Consider the following 18,944-nt stretch of genomic DNA (forward strand, 5'->3'; position numbering starts at 1 on the left):
AGAAAGAAATAGACTTCTTAGAGAGAGTGTGCTAATGGAGGGACACTGTACTAGCCTATTTTATGAAGGCACACAGGAACTTATATTGTTTATATAAAATAAAGGCCCTTTTGGATTTTCACACAAATGACTGCTATAAAATTCATGACTTGAAAATAAGAATGAATATTTCTAATTTAGGGGCCCTTTTACTAAAACTTAACATGTACTAAATGTTGCCTATTCTATATTTTACCTACGGGTCTCATAGCACTTAGTCCATGCTAACATCCATTAGCATGTGCTAAACTTTATAAAAGGACCACTTAACTACAAAATAAAAAGGATTAAAAGCCTTGTATAAACTAATCTGAAAAAGTACTCCAGCCAGAATATTACCTGGTTTGGACGTAAGAAGTGGAGGCTGATGTTAGGATACCTTGTGGTGGGATCAATGCTGTACTGGCTGAAGTTTTTACTCACATTCTCAGGGGTAGTCTGAGGCAGTAACCTATAAATACTCTCCCTAAAACAGAAAGAAGGAATTTACATTACAAATAAATATAGCATTAACCAGAATAACCATTTACACAAATGCACAAAAAAAAATACACTACCTTAAGTGTGTCTGCAAACCTCCCAAAAACAATTATTTATCATTTTTTTAGTACATAAATGTATACTCAGATATAAACACACATCTGTACAACAAAGTAGCTTTCACTAAAATTTGGTATGCATTAACAGACATTTCAGAAACTGATATTCAGTGCAGTAGGACCTACACTATGGAATGCCCTTCGCATTCCACTCTGTATTGGAGGCCTCCCTTCCCTTATTTAAAGTACAATTAAAAACACACCTGTTTTAATTAGCTTTTAACCCATGAAGTAGTTTCTAAATAGAGCATGTGGACTGCTGTTGATGATCCTGGAGAAAGCAATGTTACTTACCGTAACAGTTGTTATCCAGGGACAGCAGGCAGCTATTCTCACTAGTGGGTGATGTCATCAGACAGAGCCCCGGTACGGACGTCTCACAAGCACGTGTTGCTTGTAGAAACTTAAAGTTTCTAGATGCCCGCACCGCGCATGCGCCGGTGCCTTCCTACCCGGAGATCCGGGCGTGTCTCCTCAGTTCAGGTAGCTAGCAGAGAAGCCAACCCAGGGGAGGTGGGTGGGACGTGAGAATAGCTGCCTGCTGTCCCTGGATAACAACTGTTACGGTAAGTAACATTGCTTTATCCCAGGACAAGCAGGCAGGTATTCTCACTAGTGGGTGACCTCCAAGCTAACCTCAGTGGGATGGAGGGGGAGTTGGCGACTTAAGAGAATAAATTTTTCAATACTGTTTGGCCAAACTGTCCATCCCGTCTGGAGAGGGTATCCAGACAATAATGTGAGGTGAATGTGTGAACCGAGGACCAGGTGGCAGCCTTGCAAATTTCCTCGATTGGTGTTGATCTGAGGAATGCTACTGAGGCTGCCATTGCTCTGACCTTATGGGCTGTGACCTTACAAGGAAGTGATAATCCAGCCTGGGCATAGCAGAAAGAGATACAAGCCGCCATCCAATTAGAGATGGTGCGCTTTGATACGGGTCTTCCCAACTTGTTAGGATCGAAGGAGACAAAAAGTTGAGGAGTGGTTCTGTGTGGCTTGGTGCGATCCAGGTAGAAAGCCAAGGCACGTTTACAGTCTAGAGTGTGAAGGGCCGATTCTCCGTGGTGAGAATGAGGCTTAGGGAAGAATACTGGAAGTACAATGGATTGGTTGAGATGAAATTCGGAGACCACCTTAGGCAGGAATTTCGGGTGAGTGCGGAGGACCACCTTGTCATGGTGGAATACTGTGAATGGTGGATCCGCCATCAATGCCTGGAGTTCGCTGACTCTGCGAGCGGACGTAAGGGCTACAAGAAAAAGCACTTTCCAGGTGAGGTACTTAAGAGGGGCCCTGTTGAGTGGTTCAAACGGGGGCTTCATGAGACGGGAAAGGACTACATTGAGGTCCCAAACTACTGGGGGTGGTTTGAGAGGAGGGTTAACATGGAAGAGTCCTTTCATAAATCTGGCGACCACCGGATGGGCCGAGAGGGGTTTCCCTTGTAGAGGCTGGTGGAACGCCGCAATAGCGCTCAGGTGGACTCGTATGGATGTGGACTTGAGCCCAGATTGAGATAGGTGTAGGAGATAGTCCAGCACGGAGGATAAGGAAGCTCGCTGAGGTTCCTTTGACTTAGAAACACACCATGAGGAGAATCTGGACCATTTCTGGGAGTAGCATTGTCGAGTGGCGGGCTTCCTGGAAGCTTCCAAGACCTCCCTCACTTCTTGTGAGAATTGGTGAGGGGTTACGTTGAGAGGAACCAAGCTGTCAGGTGGAGAGACTGCAGGTTGGGATGAAGTAGTGATCCTTGATGTTGAGTAAGTAGTGAAGGAAACACTGGAAGTGGTAATGGTTCCCTGCTGCTGAGTTGAAGTAGGAGGGAGAACCAAGGTTGTCTGGGCCACCGAGGAGCTATTAGAATCATGGTGGCCCGTTCGAGTTTCAGCTTGACCAGAGTCTTCTGGATCAGCGGGAATGGTGGGAACGCATATAGAAATCGTTTCCCCCAGTTCAGTAGAAAAGCATCTGCCTCGAGGCGATGAGGAGTGTAGATCCTGGAGCAAAACTGAGGCAGTTTGGCGTTGTGGGGAGCCGCAAAGAGGTCTATCTGAGGCGTCCCCCATTGCGTGAAGATTTGGTGAAGGGGGCTGGAATGGAGAGTCCATTCGTGCGGTTGTAGCAGACGGCTTAGTTTGTCTGCTAAGACGTTGTTCTCCCCCTGGATGTATACTGCTCTGAGTAGGGCGTTGTGGCGCACCGCCCAGTCCCAGACTCGTAGAGCTTCCTGGCAAAGGAGGACCGAGCCCGTGCCTCCTTGCTTGTTGATATAATACATGGCGGCCTGATTGTCTGTGCGAATGAGGATTACCATGTCGTGGAGTAGGTGTTGGAAAGCTTGGAGCGCATTGAAGATGGCTCTGAGTTCCAGTAGATTGATTTGGTGTAGTCTTTCCGCACTGGTCCAGAATCCTTGGGTGCGGAGACCCTCCAGGTGGGCCCCCCATGCGTAATTCGACGAATCGGTTGTGAGAACTTTCTGATGGGGGGGAGAGTGCATCAGCAAACCTCTGGATAGATTCGAAGAGGTCATCCACCAAAGTAGAGACTGCCGAAGAGCAGGTGTGACTAAGATGCGTTTGGATAGTGGATCGGACGTCTGATTCCACTGTGATGCTAGGGTCCACTGGGGGATCCTGAGGTGGAGTCTGGCAAAGGGTGTCACATGTACTGTGGAGGCCATATGGCCCAGGAGCACCATCAGTTGTCTCGCCGGTAGGGTTTGGCGAGTAGCCACCGACTGGCAGAGATGAAGAAGAGACTCCATGCGTTGCCGAGGCAGGAATGCTCGGAGTCGGGTGGTGTCCAGGACCGCTCCGATGAAGGGGAGGGACTGGGTGGGTTGTAGATGAGACTTGGAGAAGTTGATCTCGAAGCCCAAATTCTGGAGGAAGTAGGTTGTAGCCAAGGCCGCCGAAGTGACCTCTGGGGCTGACGGGGCCTTGATGAGCCAGTCGTCGAGGTATGGGAACACCTGTAGACCCCTGTCCCGGAGTGCTGCGGCCACTACCACCAGGCACTTTGTGAAGACTCTGGGGGACGAAGATAGGCCGAATGGTAGCACTCGATACTGTAGGTGCAGATTTCCCACCCGAAATCTGAGGAACTTTCGGGAGGCCGGGTGAATGGGGATGTGAGTGTAGGCCTCCTTGAGATCCAGGGAGCATAACCAGTCGTTCTGCTCGAGGAGGGGGTATAGAGAAGCCAAAGTCAACATGCGAAACTTCTCTTTGACCAGGAACTTGTTGAGGGCCCGAAGGTCTAAAATGGGTCGCAGGTCGCCCGTTTTCTTCGGGACGAGGAAGTACCGGGAGTAAAACCCTCGGTTCAATTGGTCTGACGGGACCGGCTCGACAGCCCGAAGCTGAAGTAAGGTTTGGACTTCCTGAAGAAGAAGGGCGGTCTGCGTCGAGCTTGAAGGATACTCTCTTGGAGGATGGTCCGGGGGGACCCGGTGGAATTGAAGAGAGTATCCTTCTCTTATGATGGTGAGGACCCATAGGTCCGTGGTTATGGCCTCCCATCGATGGTAAAAAAGATGGAGGCGGCCCCCTATGGGAGAGGCCGAGGTTATGCTCCCGGGAGGGGCGTCAAAAGGGCTGGGGAGCCTTAGGTACAGCCGATGGCTGAAGTTTTTGCTGAGACTTCTGGGGAGGTTGTCTCTTCGCAGGCTGTCTCGCAGCAGGCGTTTGTCTGGGCATGTAACGCCGCTGGTAAATCAGGGGTGGCCTGGAAGGTCGAGACTGTTGAGGTTTGGGTTTGGGCCGCAGGATGGATTGAAAGGATTTTTCATGATCCGACAGCTTCTTGGTAACAGTTTCGATAGACTCATCGAACAGGTCAGCTCCCGCACATGGTACGTTGGCGAGTCTGTCCTGTAGGTTGGGATCCATATCGATAGTACGGAGCCATGCCAGGCGACGCATAGCTACCGCGCTTGCGGCGGCGCGTGCCGAGAGTTCGAATGCATCGAAGGAGGATTGCATCAGCTGGAGGCGTAATTGGGAGAGGGAGGCTACCACTTCCTCGAACTCGAATCGAGCTTGGTTGTCTATGAACGGAGTGAACTTGCGGAGCACCGGCAAGAAGAACTCCAGATAGGAAGAGAAAAAGAAGTTGTAGTTTAGCACCCGTGACGCCATCATGGAGTTTTGGTAGAATTTTCTACCAAATTTGTCCATCGTTCTCCCCTCTCGGCCCGGCGGTACAGAGGCGTAGACCTGGGAGGGATGAGAGCGTTTAAGGGAGGACTCGACCAGTAGGGATTGGTGGGAGAGTTGAGGGCCCTCGAACCCTTTATGGTGCACGATGCGGTATCGAGCATTGAGTTTGCTGGGGATCGCCGGTATGGAATACGGTGTTTCGAAGCACTGCATGAAGGTCTGGTCCAGTAATTTATGCAAGGGGAGCCGAAGCGACTCCGTTGGAGGGTTAGGTAAATGCATGGTGTCCAGGTACTCTTTGGAGTATCGGGAGCCCGTGTCAAGGGTCACATCCAGATCATCCGCCATTTGTCGGAGGAATGATGAGAAGGACAATTGTTCCGCCAGCGTCGGTCTGTGGGACGGGCTGGAGGAGGAGGAGGCCTCCAGGTCCGTGGACATCGGGGAGTGACCAGGAGAATCGGGCACCGGTGTCTCCTCGTACTCCGGGCCCCTCGGAGGGGACACCTCTGATGAGGAGTATCCCCTACGTTGCAGTTTTTTCTGCGGTGACACCTCCGAATGGCGTGAGGAGTGCCAGGATGAGTGTCTCGATCGGTGCCCGTCTCGGTGGCGGGACGGGGATCGGGATCGTCTGTGCATCGCATGGTCTCCCGAGGCCCCCAAGTGGATAGGGCTGGAAGCGGTGGATCGCAACTGGGTTTGCGATGCGGGTTCTTGCGATGCTACCCAAGTCTGGTAAGGAGTACGGAAGAACTCTTCCTGACTATGCCCAGGGCTTCGAGTATCGATCGGAGGTCTGGTCCCATGTTGGCGCGGAGGCGTAATGGGTTCTAATGGCGGCATATCGGTAAGCGAGGCTTGCCGCGTGGGCATCGCCGCCCTCCCCCGTTCGTCCTCGTCGGTTGTCGAGGTCGAACGGTGTGGGGGAGGGGGAGGGGGCGGACCGCCCCTTTGGACCGGTACCGGGAGGTCACCCTGTATGGCAGCGATGAGCCCGGGTCCGATGGTCTGCATGAGCTCAATGAATTGAGCTTCCAGCACGGACCGTAGCGAAGCCGATAAGGAGGGATCCGCACCGAAAGGGGGTCCTCCTGCACGGACATCGCGCTCCTTCGAGGCCGAGTGCTTCTGCTTAGTAGCTTTCGGCACTTTGATGACCATTGGTGGCACTGTGGAAGGAAGAGGTACCTGAACCGAGGAGACCGGGGCAGGCACCGACGTCGAGCTCGTGGATGGTGTCGGGGTGAGCGATGCCGGTTTCACCACACTCGATGCAGGAGGGGTCGATGCCGGTTTCGCCCGAACCGGGGAGGTATCAGATGAAGTGGAGGCTGAGGGATCCTTAGCTGCGTCCATCTTGAACATCGATTCCCACAATAGGCAACGCCGCTTGAATGAGCGTGCCGTAAGGGTAGAGCAAGGCCTGCACGATTTCGGGATGTGGTCAGGGCCCAAACACTGCAAACAGCGCCAGTGAGGGTCCGTGAGTGAAATCGCGCGTTGGCACTTGCTGCACTTTTTAAACCCGGTGATTGGCCGGGACATAGGCCGGAAAATCTCCGCCGCGAGGTCGAAGCCAGTGGGCCTGAGCCACGTGGCCGGCCCGTTCGACCCGCCGGAGGAAATAATCTTCTTTTTTTTTTTTTTTTTTTACCGAAAAAGAAAAGAACTGTTAACTGTAATTAAAAGAAAGCGAAAACGCGGACAAGGAAGGCAAATTTAACTGAATTCAGCTAGCGCATGATGAAGTTGAACTTCTCAGCTCCGCGGAAAAGAAAGAACTGAGGAGACACGCCCGGATCTCCGGGTAGGAAGGCACCGGCGCATGCGCGGTGCGGGCATCTAGAAACTTTAAGTTTCTACAAGCAACACGTGCTTGTGAGACGTCCGTACCGGGGCTCTGTCTGATGACATCACCCACTAGTGAGAATACCTGCCTGCTTGTCCTGGGATAATCTTTGTTTCTTTCCTATTATATTGTATTTCAGAATATTATTGTAATGTACACTGCTTTGATGGCTTTTATTAGGCAGTTATCATATAAATGCAATATTGAGCATTAGTACATGCTAAATGCTGTGCAACCTATATTCTAAATTCCAGAGGACTGTTTATGGGGACCTATATATGTATTTTTCCTAACTTTTTTAGGCTACACAGGAGACAAGAATTTTTGGCTATTCAAGGGTCCTAGGTACAAGCTTTTTGTTATGTTTATTTGTACTTATAGACTGCTCTTTGGTACAGCATTATAGCGGTTTACATAACATAAAGCAAAAGGAAAAGAACTCCATCATAAAAAGAAAAGTAAAATAGTACAATTTAAAATTAAGTAATAAGTAAAAAATGTAAAATACAAACTAAAATAAATATAACATAGTAACATAGTAGATGACGGCAGATAAAGACCCGAATGGTCCATCCAGTCTGCCCAACCTGATTCAATTTAAAAAAATTTTTTTTTTTTTTTCTTCTTAGCTATTTCTGGGCAAGAATCCAAAGCTTTACCCGGTACTGTGCTTGGGTTCCAACTGCCGAAATCTCTATTAAGACTTACTCCAGCCCATCTACACCCTCCCAGCCATTGAAGCCCTCCCCTGCCCATCCTCCACCAAACGGCCATAACAGACACAGACCGTGCAAGTCTGCCCAGTAACTGGCCTAGTTCAATATTTAATATTATTTTCTGATTCTAAATCTTCTGTGTTCATCCCACGCTTCTTTGAACTCAGTCACAGTTTTACTCTCCACCACCTCTCTCGGGAGCGCATTCCAGGCATCCACCACCCTCTCCGTAAAGTAGAATTTCCTAACATTGCCCCTGAATCTACCACCCCTCAACCTCAAATTATGTCCTCTGGTTTTACCATTTTCCTTTCTCTGGAAAAGATTTTGTTCTACGTTAATACCCTTTAAGTATTTGAACGTCTGAATCATATCTCCCCTGTCTCTCCTTTCCTCTAGGGCGGGGGTCGGCAACCTGCGGCTCCAGAGCCGCATGCGGCTCTTTTCCACCTTTGCTGCGGCTCCGGTAGTGTGTCACGCAGGCATGCAGCTTAAGTCCGGCGTCGCGGCGGGAAATAGCCATGCTGAGCAGTGAGCTCAGCACATACACAGATGAAAGCCTTGCTTGCTGATTGGTCCGGCGGCCCCGCCCCGCCGGACCAATCAGCAAGCAAGGCTTTCATCTGTGTAGTGCTGAGCTCACTGCTCAGCATGGCTATTTCCCCCGCGACGCTGGACTTGTAAGGTGCCTGAAAAAGAAGTCATCCTGGCCGGGGTCGGTGTCATGCTCCGGAGATCTACAGCCTTCCTATCTCCCTCTCCCTTCTACCTGCTTCCGGCCACATCCCCTGTTCCGCGGCTCTCTTCGGCAACTCAGCAGCAGCTTCTGACGTCGGGGCCTACCCTCTGCGAGTCCCGCTTGTTTCAACTTCCTTTTTCCACAAAGGCGGGACTCATAGAGGGAAGGCCTCGATGTCGGCAGCTTGTCTTGATCACCGCTGCTGACGAGTTGCTTAAGAGAGCCGCGGAGCAGGGGGTGTTGCCGGGTGCAGGTAGAAGGGAGAGGGCCAGATGTAGTACTCGTGGGTGAGGGAGGGGAAGAGAGAGAGAAAGAGAGAGGGGAGGGAAACAAAAGGAAATATTTCATACTGGGCTGGGCCGGAGTGGAGGGAGGGTGGAAAGATTCTAGCTACAGGGTGCAGTAACAAAGGAAAAGGGGGGAAAGCAGAAAATGGAGATAGTGACACAAAGAAGAGAAAGGGTAAGCAGGACCTACTGAATAAGGATAGAGATACAGAGGGAACATGAAGAGGAGGTGAAATAGAGACATAGAAGTAATGCTGAAAAAGTGGGGTGGGGGGGGGAGATAAAGACATTGAAAGGGCAAATGGTGAACATGGCGTAAAGATAAGGACAGAGACAAATGAAGATTCTGAAAAAGTGGTGAGATAGGGATATAGGTGAGATGGACACAAAGAAGGGTGATGCTGGAAAATAGGTGGAATGGTAATTCTGACAGACACAGAAGGGAAATGCTGGATCAAGGAGAGATGGGGCTCAGGCTGGATGGAATGAGGAGAAATGCCTTGTTGGCCCGGAACTTCCTCTCCTACGTCAGAATTGACGTCAGGGAGCGGAATGCTGGTCAGCGCAACACTTCTGCAGGGAAAGCTTGGGACGGCGGTGGCTTGGGGGCTGTTCCCCGATTGCGGTGGCAGCAAACCGAGTGGCTTGGGGGACGGCACGGAGACAGAAAGAAGGGGGAACAGGGAGACAGAAAGAAAAAGTTGGGGGAGAGAATGAGGTCTGGAGGAGAGGAAACATACAGGAGGCTGAAAGAAAGGAAGAAAGATTGGATGCACAGTCAGAAGAAGAAAGTGCAACCAGAGACTCATGAAATCACCAAATAGCAAAGGTAGGAAAAATGATTTTATTTTCAATTTAGTGATCCTGTATATAGCATTAAGATAAGAAACAATATATGCAGTGTTAGATTTGTTTTATAATGGTTTTGCGGCTCCAAGTTTTTTTTTCTTTTCGAAAACGGGTCCAAGTGGCTCTTTATGTCTTAAAGGTTGCAGACCCCTGCTCTAGGGTATACATATTCAGGGCTTCCAGTCTCTCCTCATATGTCTTCTGGCGCAAGCCTCCTATCATTTTCGTCGCCCTCCTCTGGACCGCCTCAATTCTTCTTACGTCTTTCGCCAGATACGGTCTCCAAAACTGAACACAATACTCCAAGTGGGGCCTCACCAATGACCTGTACAGGGGCATCAACACCTTCTTCCTTCTACTGACTACGCCTCTCTTTATACAGCCCAGCATCCTTCTGGCAGCAGCCACTGCCTTGTCACACTGTTTTTTTCGCCTTTATGTCTTCGGACACTATAACCCCAAGGTCCCTATCCCCGTCTGTGCATATCAGCTTCTCTCCTCCCAGCATATACGGTTCCTTCCTATTATTAATCCCCAAATGCATTACTCTGCATTTCTTTGCATTGAATTTTAGTTGCCAAGCATTAGACCATTCCTCTAACTTTTGCAGATCCTTTTTCATATTTTCCACTCCCTCTTCGGTGTCTACTCTGTTACAAATCTTGGTATCATCTGCAAAAAGGCACACTTTTCCTTCTAACCCTTCAGCAATGTCACTCACAAACATATTGAACAGGATTGGCCCCAGCACCGAACCCTGAGAGACTCCACTAGTCACCTTTCCTTCCTTTGAGCGACTTCCATTAACCACCACCCTCTGGCGTCTGTCCGACAGCCAGTTTCTGACCCAGTTCACCACTTTGGGTCCTAACTTCAGCCCTTCAAGTTTGTTCAACAGCCTCTTATGAGGAACTGTATCAAAGGCTTTGCTGAAATCCAAGTAAATTACATCTAGCATATGTCCTCGATCCAGCTCTCTGGTCACCCAATCAAAAAATTCAATCAGGTTCGTTTGGCACGATTTACCTTTTGTAAAGCCATGTTGCCTCGGATCCTGTAACCCATTAGATTCAAGAAAGCACACTATAACATTAAATTTTGAAATATAAAGATATAAAATACAATCTAATCTTCTATTTGTGCGTCGCTCATACCTATATAGGCTCAATGCGGTTTTAAAGAGAGGCAAGAGGGAAGAGGATGGAGAGGGAGGAGAGGAGGGAGAGAGGAGAGGTAGCTAGGTAGGAGGGAGAGGAAGGGGAGGGGAGAGAAAAAGGGGGGAGTGTAGGTGGGAGGGAAAGGGGAAGAAAAGAAGAGAAGAGAGGGTAAAGGAGATTAAGTGTCGAACAGATGGGTTTTCAGTTTTCTTCGGAAGATGATGTGGCAAGGTTCAGTTCTGGTCATTTCTGTAAGGCCATTCCAAATTTTACTCCTAGAAAGGTAAGCATGGAGTGGAAAACTAGTTTGTAGTGAAGATCTTTTGTGGATGGGAGATTTAGTAGCATCTTGTTGAGGGTTTTGTGAGAAGTAGACCACGCTATTGAGAAGAGCTAGATGGGTGGGGCCGCAGAGTTTTTATAAAGTATGTGGTGATTGACGCAAGATATTCATGATGGAATGGGTAGCCAGTGCAATTGTTTGATGAAGGTTATGACTGAGTTGTATTTTCTCAGGTTGAAGATAAGTCTTATGGCAGTGTTTTGGATGGGTTGCATTTTGTGAATTAGTACTAATTGCCTTGTTTTTTGATTTTTATCTTAAAACGTAATTTTTAACCAAATGTAAATCGCATTGGATTTGGATTTTGCGATCAAATCAAACATATTAAATAAACTTGAAACTTGAGTGTTAATTCCCATGTAGATGGAGTTGCAGTAGTCCAGTTGTGGTAGGATCATCAGTTGTATGATTAAGGCAAAGAGGTTCCATGGTTAGAGTAGAGTCCAGTATGCAACCTAGGATTTTGAAGGACTGGTGAGGGTTTTGCCTGATCAAAGGGTGACGCTTCTTGGTGCCGTTTGCTGGGCCGTGTGGAAGTATTGAACTTTGGTTTTAGTTGTGTTTAGTTTAAGTTTGTTGGTTGTTGCCCAATTTTGGATTCTTTCTATATTGTGTGAGATTTTGTTGGATACGTCCGATTGATTTTTGGTTGTGGGAATAAGGAGAAAAATGTCATCTGCGTAGGACATTATACTTTCGTCTTCGAATTTAATGTTACCTAGAGAGCTCATGAAAATGTAAAAGCTGCAACTGCAAATCTCTCCCTCAGTGTTCATACCAGCATAATACTAATTCTCCTTTTAGGAAAAAAGTAAAACTTAAGGAAATGCAAATCCAAAGATAAGTTTTAAACAAACTTCTAAATTTTAATATAAGAAAGTTCACTACATAGATCTATTAGCAAAGAATTCCATAAATAGGGAACATAAGCAAAACCAAAAAAGCAAAATTACGTGTAAAGGTTAATGTCACCAGGTGGATTGAAGGCAAGGACAGCTGATGACTAGTGCTACCAATTTCCAATTCGAATTGATTCACCGATTCATTTTGGGTGAATCGATTTGAACCAATTTGATTTAAAAAAAAAAAAAAAAGATTGGCCAGGCCAATTCGATGACCAACCCATCTCCCCGTGCCTTCCTAAAGCAGGGGCAGCATCGCTGTCTCTTGCTGGCCTGCCGCTGCCACTCCTGCTTTAGGGGGCGAGGGGGGAGGGTTAGTAGGGAAGAGCAGCAGAAATCCTGGTTTTACCTTGTTCCATGCTTTGGCACTCTTTGCTGCATCCTCCAGAGAGAATCGCAAGTGCTCTTTGCAGGCTACCACCATCCTCAGAAGCACACCTCTGACGCCTCTTCTGACGTCAGGGACAGGATCGCGTTAGAGGGAACGTGCTTCTGAGGACAGTGGCAGCCTGCAAGGATCGCTAGAGCACCGGCAATCCTCTCTGCAAACTGTGGTAAAAGCGGGAGGCCCGGGGGGAAGCCGGATGACCTGCAAAGAAGGGGGGGACATGCAGGCCTTTGGGGGGGCCCTGGTCTAGAAGTACATGGAGGGAGGGAAGGGAGAAGGGGTACTGCTGGGGAGGGGGGCCCTGGTCTAGAAGTACACAGAGGGAGGGAAGGGAGAAGGGGTACTGCTGGACAGTAGGAGCAGGGAAGGGAGAAGGGGTACTGTTGGACAGGGGGAGCAGGGAAGGAGGAAGAGCTACTACTGGACTGTGGGAGCAGGGAAGGGAGAAGGGGTACTGCTGAACAGGGGGGAGGTAAAAGGAAGGGAGAAGAGGTGCTGCTGGTCCTGGCAGAAAGGGAGGGAATGGAAAGATGCTACACACTGGGAGGGTGAGATGGTGAATGGGGAGAGAGCATGTTGGGTTGGGGGGTGGGAAGGAGGGTTGCCACTCAAGGGAAGAGGCAAGGACAGAGAGAGAAAGCGTGCAGGAAGCAGAAAGTATTGGACTCATGGAGAAGGCGAGATGGATGGGGAAGCAGAAAGGAGGGAAGGAGAAATGTTACACTGGGGAAGGAGGGACAGATGCTGGATGAAAGGCTAGTTGAGAAAAGGAAAGATGGTGGATCTGGGGATGATGGGGTCCATCGCTGCAGCTGCGTGAAATGAGATGAAAAATAGAAGATGACAGACCTCCAGGGGAGGGAAGGACAAAAATGGAAGATGGATGGTTAGCACGGAGAAAGAAGGAGACCCTCGCAGGCGAGTTATCAGAAGACAACTAGAGTCTGAACCAACAAGATTTGAATAATGACCAGAAAAACAACAGATAGAAAAAATAATTTTATTTTCTGTTTTGTGATTACAATATGTCAGATTTGAAAAGTGTATCCTGCTAGAGCTGCTGTTAGACCATAAACGTGAGTTAGGATTTAACAGAGACAGGAAAAGTCTTTTTTGTTTACACCACAGCGCCAGTATGGGTAGGAGAGGGCAAAGGGGATGAAGAGGCTATAAAATAAACTCACCAGAATGTTTGAACAAAAAAAACCCCCACCCACTTGGGCAGGAAAATTGAATTGAAAAACCGATTCAATAGGCTGAATCGAATCAAATTTTTTTTTCCTGAATCGGGCAGCACTACTGATAACTATTAGAAGAGTGCAAGTTACAAGATCAACAGCTTAGCTAAATATTCAGATCAACAGCTTAGCTAAATATTCAGGTTGTCCTGTCCGTAACGCTTTAAATCAGGGGTGTCCAACCTGTGGCCCAGCTTCTCCCTCTCTTCTGTGCCTCCCTCCGACGGGTAGTTTTCTGGCCGGCTCCCTTGCTGCAGTTGTCCGTAGATGGTGTTGGCTCCTCGTGCGCGATCTGCGGCTGTGTCAGAAGCGTTCCCTCTGACGTCACGTCGTCAGAGCGAAGGTTTCCGAATCAGCTGTGAATCGCGCGTGAGGAGCCAATGCTGCCCACGGACAGCTGCAGCAAGGGAGCAGGCCAGAAAACTACCCGCCAGAGAGTTAACAAAACGACCGTCTCAACTTCCTTCAGGCAAACACGCCACTTCCAGTTCTGTAGTTGCACTATTGCGCAAGCTCTGTGCTGGCATCTTCTAGAAAAAAAAAAAAAAAGTGCGGGGTTTGGGGGGTTTTTTTTGGGGGGGGGGTTCTGGTCAGAGAAGAATTATAGTAGGATAGAATGATAGTTGGAGGTTAACTTCTGTAAAATGAGATTTTTTTTTTTGCCTCCATCTCTCTTGTGCTGCAGATTGTGTATTCATGGATATACTGTGTGGGCACTACAGTTGGCGGGTTTAGGAAGTAAACAGGAGAGTGTCACAATCCTATCCCTAAAATGCAGCTTTTGCCAGGGCAGGCTATTGTCAAGCCTGGTCCAGTGATCCAGAGGGCAAACCACGGGGATAGGATTGTGACCAAGCCTAAGGAAAAACCTAGCTTGCCCTTTAATTCAGTCAGGGCTGAGCTCCAGGGAGGAGAAGAGGAGAGTTGGGACAACCCACAACAGCCCCAGAGAGAGCTCCCTTCCCCTGGCTTCTCCCAGATGAAGGGAATGATTAGGCTCCCAAAGACAGCTAGGGGAAATCGGCAGAAAGCTCCTCCCCCTCCAAGGGCAGGTCAGATTCCCCTGGGTACTTTAGAGGCTGCTCTGAGAAGGAGGAGGGCAGTCTACTCAGGGCCAGACCTGGAAAGGATCTCTCCTGTTGAAGGTGTTCCTGAGTCTTGTGACTGGGAAATGCAGGAGCCTGACACAGACCCTTTAGCCAACCAGCTACTCAGTGAGGAACCCATGGAATTTGGAGAAACTTTCAGTCTGCCTGAAGAGGTGCCAATGGAAATGAGTTAAGTGGCAAGGCTGAGGGTTGTAAGATTTATAAACCTCCTGGGTTGGGTTTACACTGTGGGAGAAAGAATGTTTGATTCTTGTATTCCTTTAAATGACTTGTGCTGGCTGTGACTGCCCTGCTTGAGGGAAGCAGGAGAAAAAAAAGAAAGAAAAAAAAAAAAGTTTTTCTTTTTGTACTAAACTTTGAATACCTGAAGACCAGAAGTTTAATTAGTGTTCTTTCTGGCTGGGGTAATTACCTGAGGGAAGTGAGGAGATAATTGGGGAGAATCCACTTTCCATACAAGGAGGGTTAGTGGGGCCATTCGTGGCATTCTGTTATTCAGAAAAGTTTTATAGTGGATTCACTTACTCCCCTCCCCCACATCAGTTCAGTTAAGCTGAGTGGGAAGAAGCCAGCTGAACTTCAGGGCTTGATTACAGCACTACCGGCAGTGCTTGCTATATTGTTGAAAGACTATTGAAGTTTAATGAACCAGCATTTTGGATGTTTGTTTGGACTATATGATAACTTTACTTACCTGCATTAAGGTGATAGCTGAGCCTTGTGGTTTGGATTCAGCTACATTTTTTGTTTATGGATTTTCTCTATAATTGTGGAGTCAGGACTGTGTGTGAAAACAGACTCCCTCATTCCAATTCACAATAAAGCAATTGATTTTGCTCCATGAACTCATTTTTTTGTATCATTTATATTTCTTGAGTTATGAAGAGTGTTCCAGCGGGACTTCCTACCTAAAGGAAGCACGTCGAGGTGGCGTTCAGGTGAGCGGAGACCGGCAACACTGAAGGCACAGGTACCGGCTCCGTTACAAGTGGTATCAGGAGTGGGATAGTGCGCCTCCTGCTGGACATGTGGTGAAATTTTTTGGGAAAAAAAAAAAAAGGTTTTGGACTTTTGAATGATTTATTTCTTTAGCTTGTTTTTTTAGTTTGTTGTGTTGGTTCCTGTTTGCGAGGAGCGGAGTTCCAGACGTCTTCCAATCGGCGGTGCAGTGGAAGCAAGTGTCCGGAGGAATCCAGCTATACCGGCAGGGAACCAGAGTCGGGGGAGAAACCTCAGGAGTTCCGGACGTCTGTATTAGAGGACAGAGACGCAGTGAAGCGACTGGGGGCCAAGGAGGCCTACAAACCAAAGGCGCAGACTCACCTTGCTCTCTGGTAAGCTACTAAACCAGGGGGGGTGAGGAGATTGGCTACCCAGTTATTTTGGTTCCGCACTTGGGTTGGTCTTTCTGTTTGTTTCTTTTCCCAGGTGACGGGCCAAGATGGACCAGCCACAGCCGTGGATGTCGTTCCTGAGCGACGACAGGCAAAGCCAGTCCAGGGACCTACAGGCCGCCCTGAAAGCAAGCCAGGACGAATGGACTCATAAGCAAGAAGGGCAAGTACGACAGCATGAGGAGTTGATGAGGGTGATGAACACCCAGGCCGAGGCCCTGAGACAGTTATTACGACCACCGTGGGCCGAAACTCACACTATGTCGACAGTGGACCAGAACAGCTCCTCAGCGGTAGGACAGAGCCTTTTTTCTTTGCTGGACAGAACTGAAGGCAGGGATGGTCCTGAGCCCAACCAAGGGTTAGGGAGGCCCAGGGGGGGCGCTGCTCAAAGGACCGAACCCCTGGGGAAAAGGGTTAGAGACTATGTAGAAGGTGACTGGTTGGACAGTCTGTGGCCCTCTCCCGAGGTTGAAGTGAAGTCCGCTCCTTGCTCAAGGCAGCCTAAGGAGGGGGTGAGAGACACCCGCGTTAGGAAGACCCTTAAGAGAAGCCCTCTGCGGTGTTGGAGCTGTGGGGAAAAGGGACATGTCCAACGAAGTTGTGGGACCAGGAAAGACTCAGTAGCCGAATGGGGGCCAGATAAATATAACCCTAGGGAATACCAGCTTCCTGTTTCAATTGCTGGAAAACAGGTTATGGCTCTAATAGATACTGGTGCAGACCAATCTATGTTGGCGGCTGATCAGTATCACTGCCTGTTCCCGGGGGAAAAGATAAGTGGGAAAGAAAGAACGGTGGTCATTAGGTGCGTGCATGGAGATAGTCTCAGATATGTTCTCCGGCCAACGACTATGTTGTATGGAGATAGGGTCTACAGGGTAGATCTAGCTATTGTGCCCAAAGCTCCCTATTCCCTGATATTAGGTAGAGATTGGGAAGGTTTGGGGGAGTGCCTAAGGGCCAGACAAGGATTGGTGGGGACACGCTCCCAGGGTCCTGTGAAGACTAAGGAGGAGGAAGGACTGGACCATATTTTTCCCTTTAGAGGGGAGGTGGTAGGAAGCCCTTCATCGAGACAGTCTCGACAAACCTCAGCCCAGAAAAAACTACAGAAACATCAGAGGAGTCAGGCTTTAAGGAAGGTTACCACTTTAAAGGAAATACCCTGGCTTCCCCAGGATATCAGAGAGGCTTTTCCCACATTTCAGGCCGAACAAAAGGCCGATGCCTCGCTCCAGGAAGCTTGGCAGCAAGTCTCTGTTCCTATCCCGGGGAAGATTCGGTTTCGGATAAGGCAGGGACTATTATATAGGCTGAATGGGGGACCGCCCGCGAAAGAGAACCAGGAACAACTAATGGTACCTCAAGGGTTTCGCAAGTTGATATTGCAATCCGCGCACGACCATCCTTTAGAGGGTCATAAAGGGGCGGAGGCCACCGAAATCCAGGTCTTGAGGAGGTTCTTTTGGCCGGGCATATCCCAGGAGGTGGCACGCTTTTGTCAGTCTTGCCCTATCTGCCAAAAACTATCCCTCAAGAAACCCCCACGGGTCCCGTTAGTGTCGGTCCCTAGGGTAGAGGAACCGTTAGCTAGGCTAGCCATGGATATGGTGGGGCCGCTAGAGAGGACTCCTCGGGGTCATAACTTTATTCTGGTCGTCATGGATGTGGCCACTAGGCATCCATGGGCCTTCCCGCTGAGGAAATCTTCCTCGGCGGCTATTATGAAAGAACTGGTAGGGCTATTTTGCACTGTAGGTTTCCCCAAGGAGGTCCTAACTGATCAGGGGAGTAATTTCCTGTCAAGAGAAATGGAAAAGTTCTGGACAGGGTTCGGAATTAGACACATAAAAACTTCAGCCTACCACCCACAAGCCAATGGGTTGGTTGAACGATTCAACCAGACACTTAAACAGATGTTAAAAAAAGTGACAGGCCCTGATAGGAAAGACTGGGACCTGTACATCCCGTTGGTATTGTTTGCTGCCAGAGAGAAGGTACAGGACTCCCTTGGGGTCAGTCCCTTTGAAATGTTATATGGGAGAGCGCCCCGAGGAATATTAGATATTATTAGAGATCAGTGGGGGTCCCAGGAGCAGGAGGAGACTAATGTTATATCCTACCTGACTCAGTTAAGGAAGAGGCTAGCACAAGTGGCGCGAATAGGGAAGGACAATTTGGAGTGGAGTAGAGATAGGCAAAAGTTTTATTATGACCGGACTGCTAAGTCCCGTCAACTTAAAATAGGAGATAGGGTATTGGTCCTCATACCCTCGGACCCTCACAAATTCCTCGCCGAATGGAAAGGGCCCGCCACGATTGTGGAGAAGCTCAATGAGGTAGACTATAGAGTCAGGGATGAGAAGAATAGGGTACAAACTTACCATGTTAACCTTCTGAAGCCCTGGCGGGAAAGGGAGGTGTTGGCCGCAATTGCTGAACAAAAGCAAGACGAAGACTTAGGGCCTCAAATAGCTGATTTAACGCAGCTCGAAGGGGTCAATATTGGGACCAGTTTATCGGAGGACCAAGCTAAACAGCTTGAGACCCTTGTCCGGGACTTCCAGGATGTATTTTCCCCAGTACCGGGATGCACCAAGGTGGTGACCCATGAGATACTCACTACCCCGGGGAAGATAGTGAGGGTAAAACCTTATAGGTTAGCAGAAAAAAAGAAAGAATTGGTGCAGAATTTGGTGGAGGAAATGCTGACCCTGGGGGTGATCGAGCCATCCCAGAGCCCTTGGTCAAGTCCTATTGTGATCGTTCCCAAGGCCGATGGCACCCCCAGGTTTTGTATTGACTTCCGGCAGCTTAATGAGATATCGCAATTTGATGCGTTTCCGATGCCCAGAGTGGATGAGCTCTTAGACCAATTAGGACAGGCCCAATACCTCTCCACTATTGACCTCACAAAAGGATATTGGCAAATTCCGCTGTCGTCCAGTGCAAAGCCTAAGACCGCATTCAGCACCCCTGGGGGCCTCTATCAGTTTCGGCGCATGCCGTTCGGCCTTCATGGGGCCGCGGCTAATTGTCAAAGAGGGGTCATGGAGGTACTGAGAGGGCACCAGGCCTACGCTGATGCCTACCTCGATGACATAGTAATACATTCCCAGGATTGGAGCCAACACCTAAGGCATGTCAGGGCCATCTTAGA

The 18,944-nt window shown here is 49.0% G+C and overlaps 1 protein-coding gene across 17 annotated transcripts in view; it reads right to left on the bottom strand.

Moving 5' to 3' along the window:
• The window catches only part of MICAL3 (microtubule associated monooxygenase, calponin and LIM domain containing 3), a 711,269-nt gene that overhangs the window by 474,474 nt on the left and 217,851 nt on the right, over positions 1-18,944 (bottom strand). For all 17 annotated transcript variants that reach the window (XM_033950898.1, XM_033950894.1, XM_033950891.1 and 14 more), the window contains one exon: positions 379-505. In XM_033950898.1, coding sequence (XP_033806789.1) covers positions 379-505 — 127 coding nt within the window. The remainder of the gene's footprint in view (positions 1-378; positions 506-18,944) is intronic.

The sequence above is a fragment of the Geotrypetes seraphini genome, chromosome 7, assembly GCF_902459505.1.
Source record: "Geotrypetes seraphini chromosome 7, aGeoSer1.1, whole genome shotgun sequence".
In the NCBI taxonomy this organism is placed as follows: Eukaryota; Metazoa; Chordata; class Amphibia; order Gymnophiona; family Dermophiidae; genus Geotrypetes; species Geotrypetes seraphini.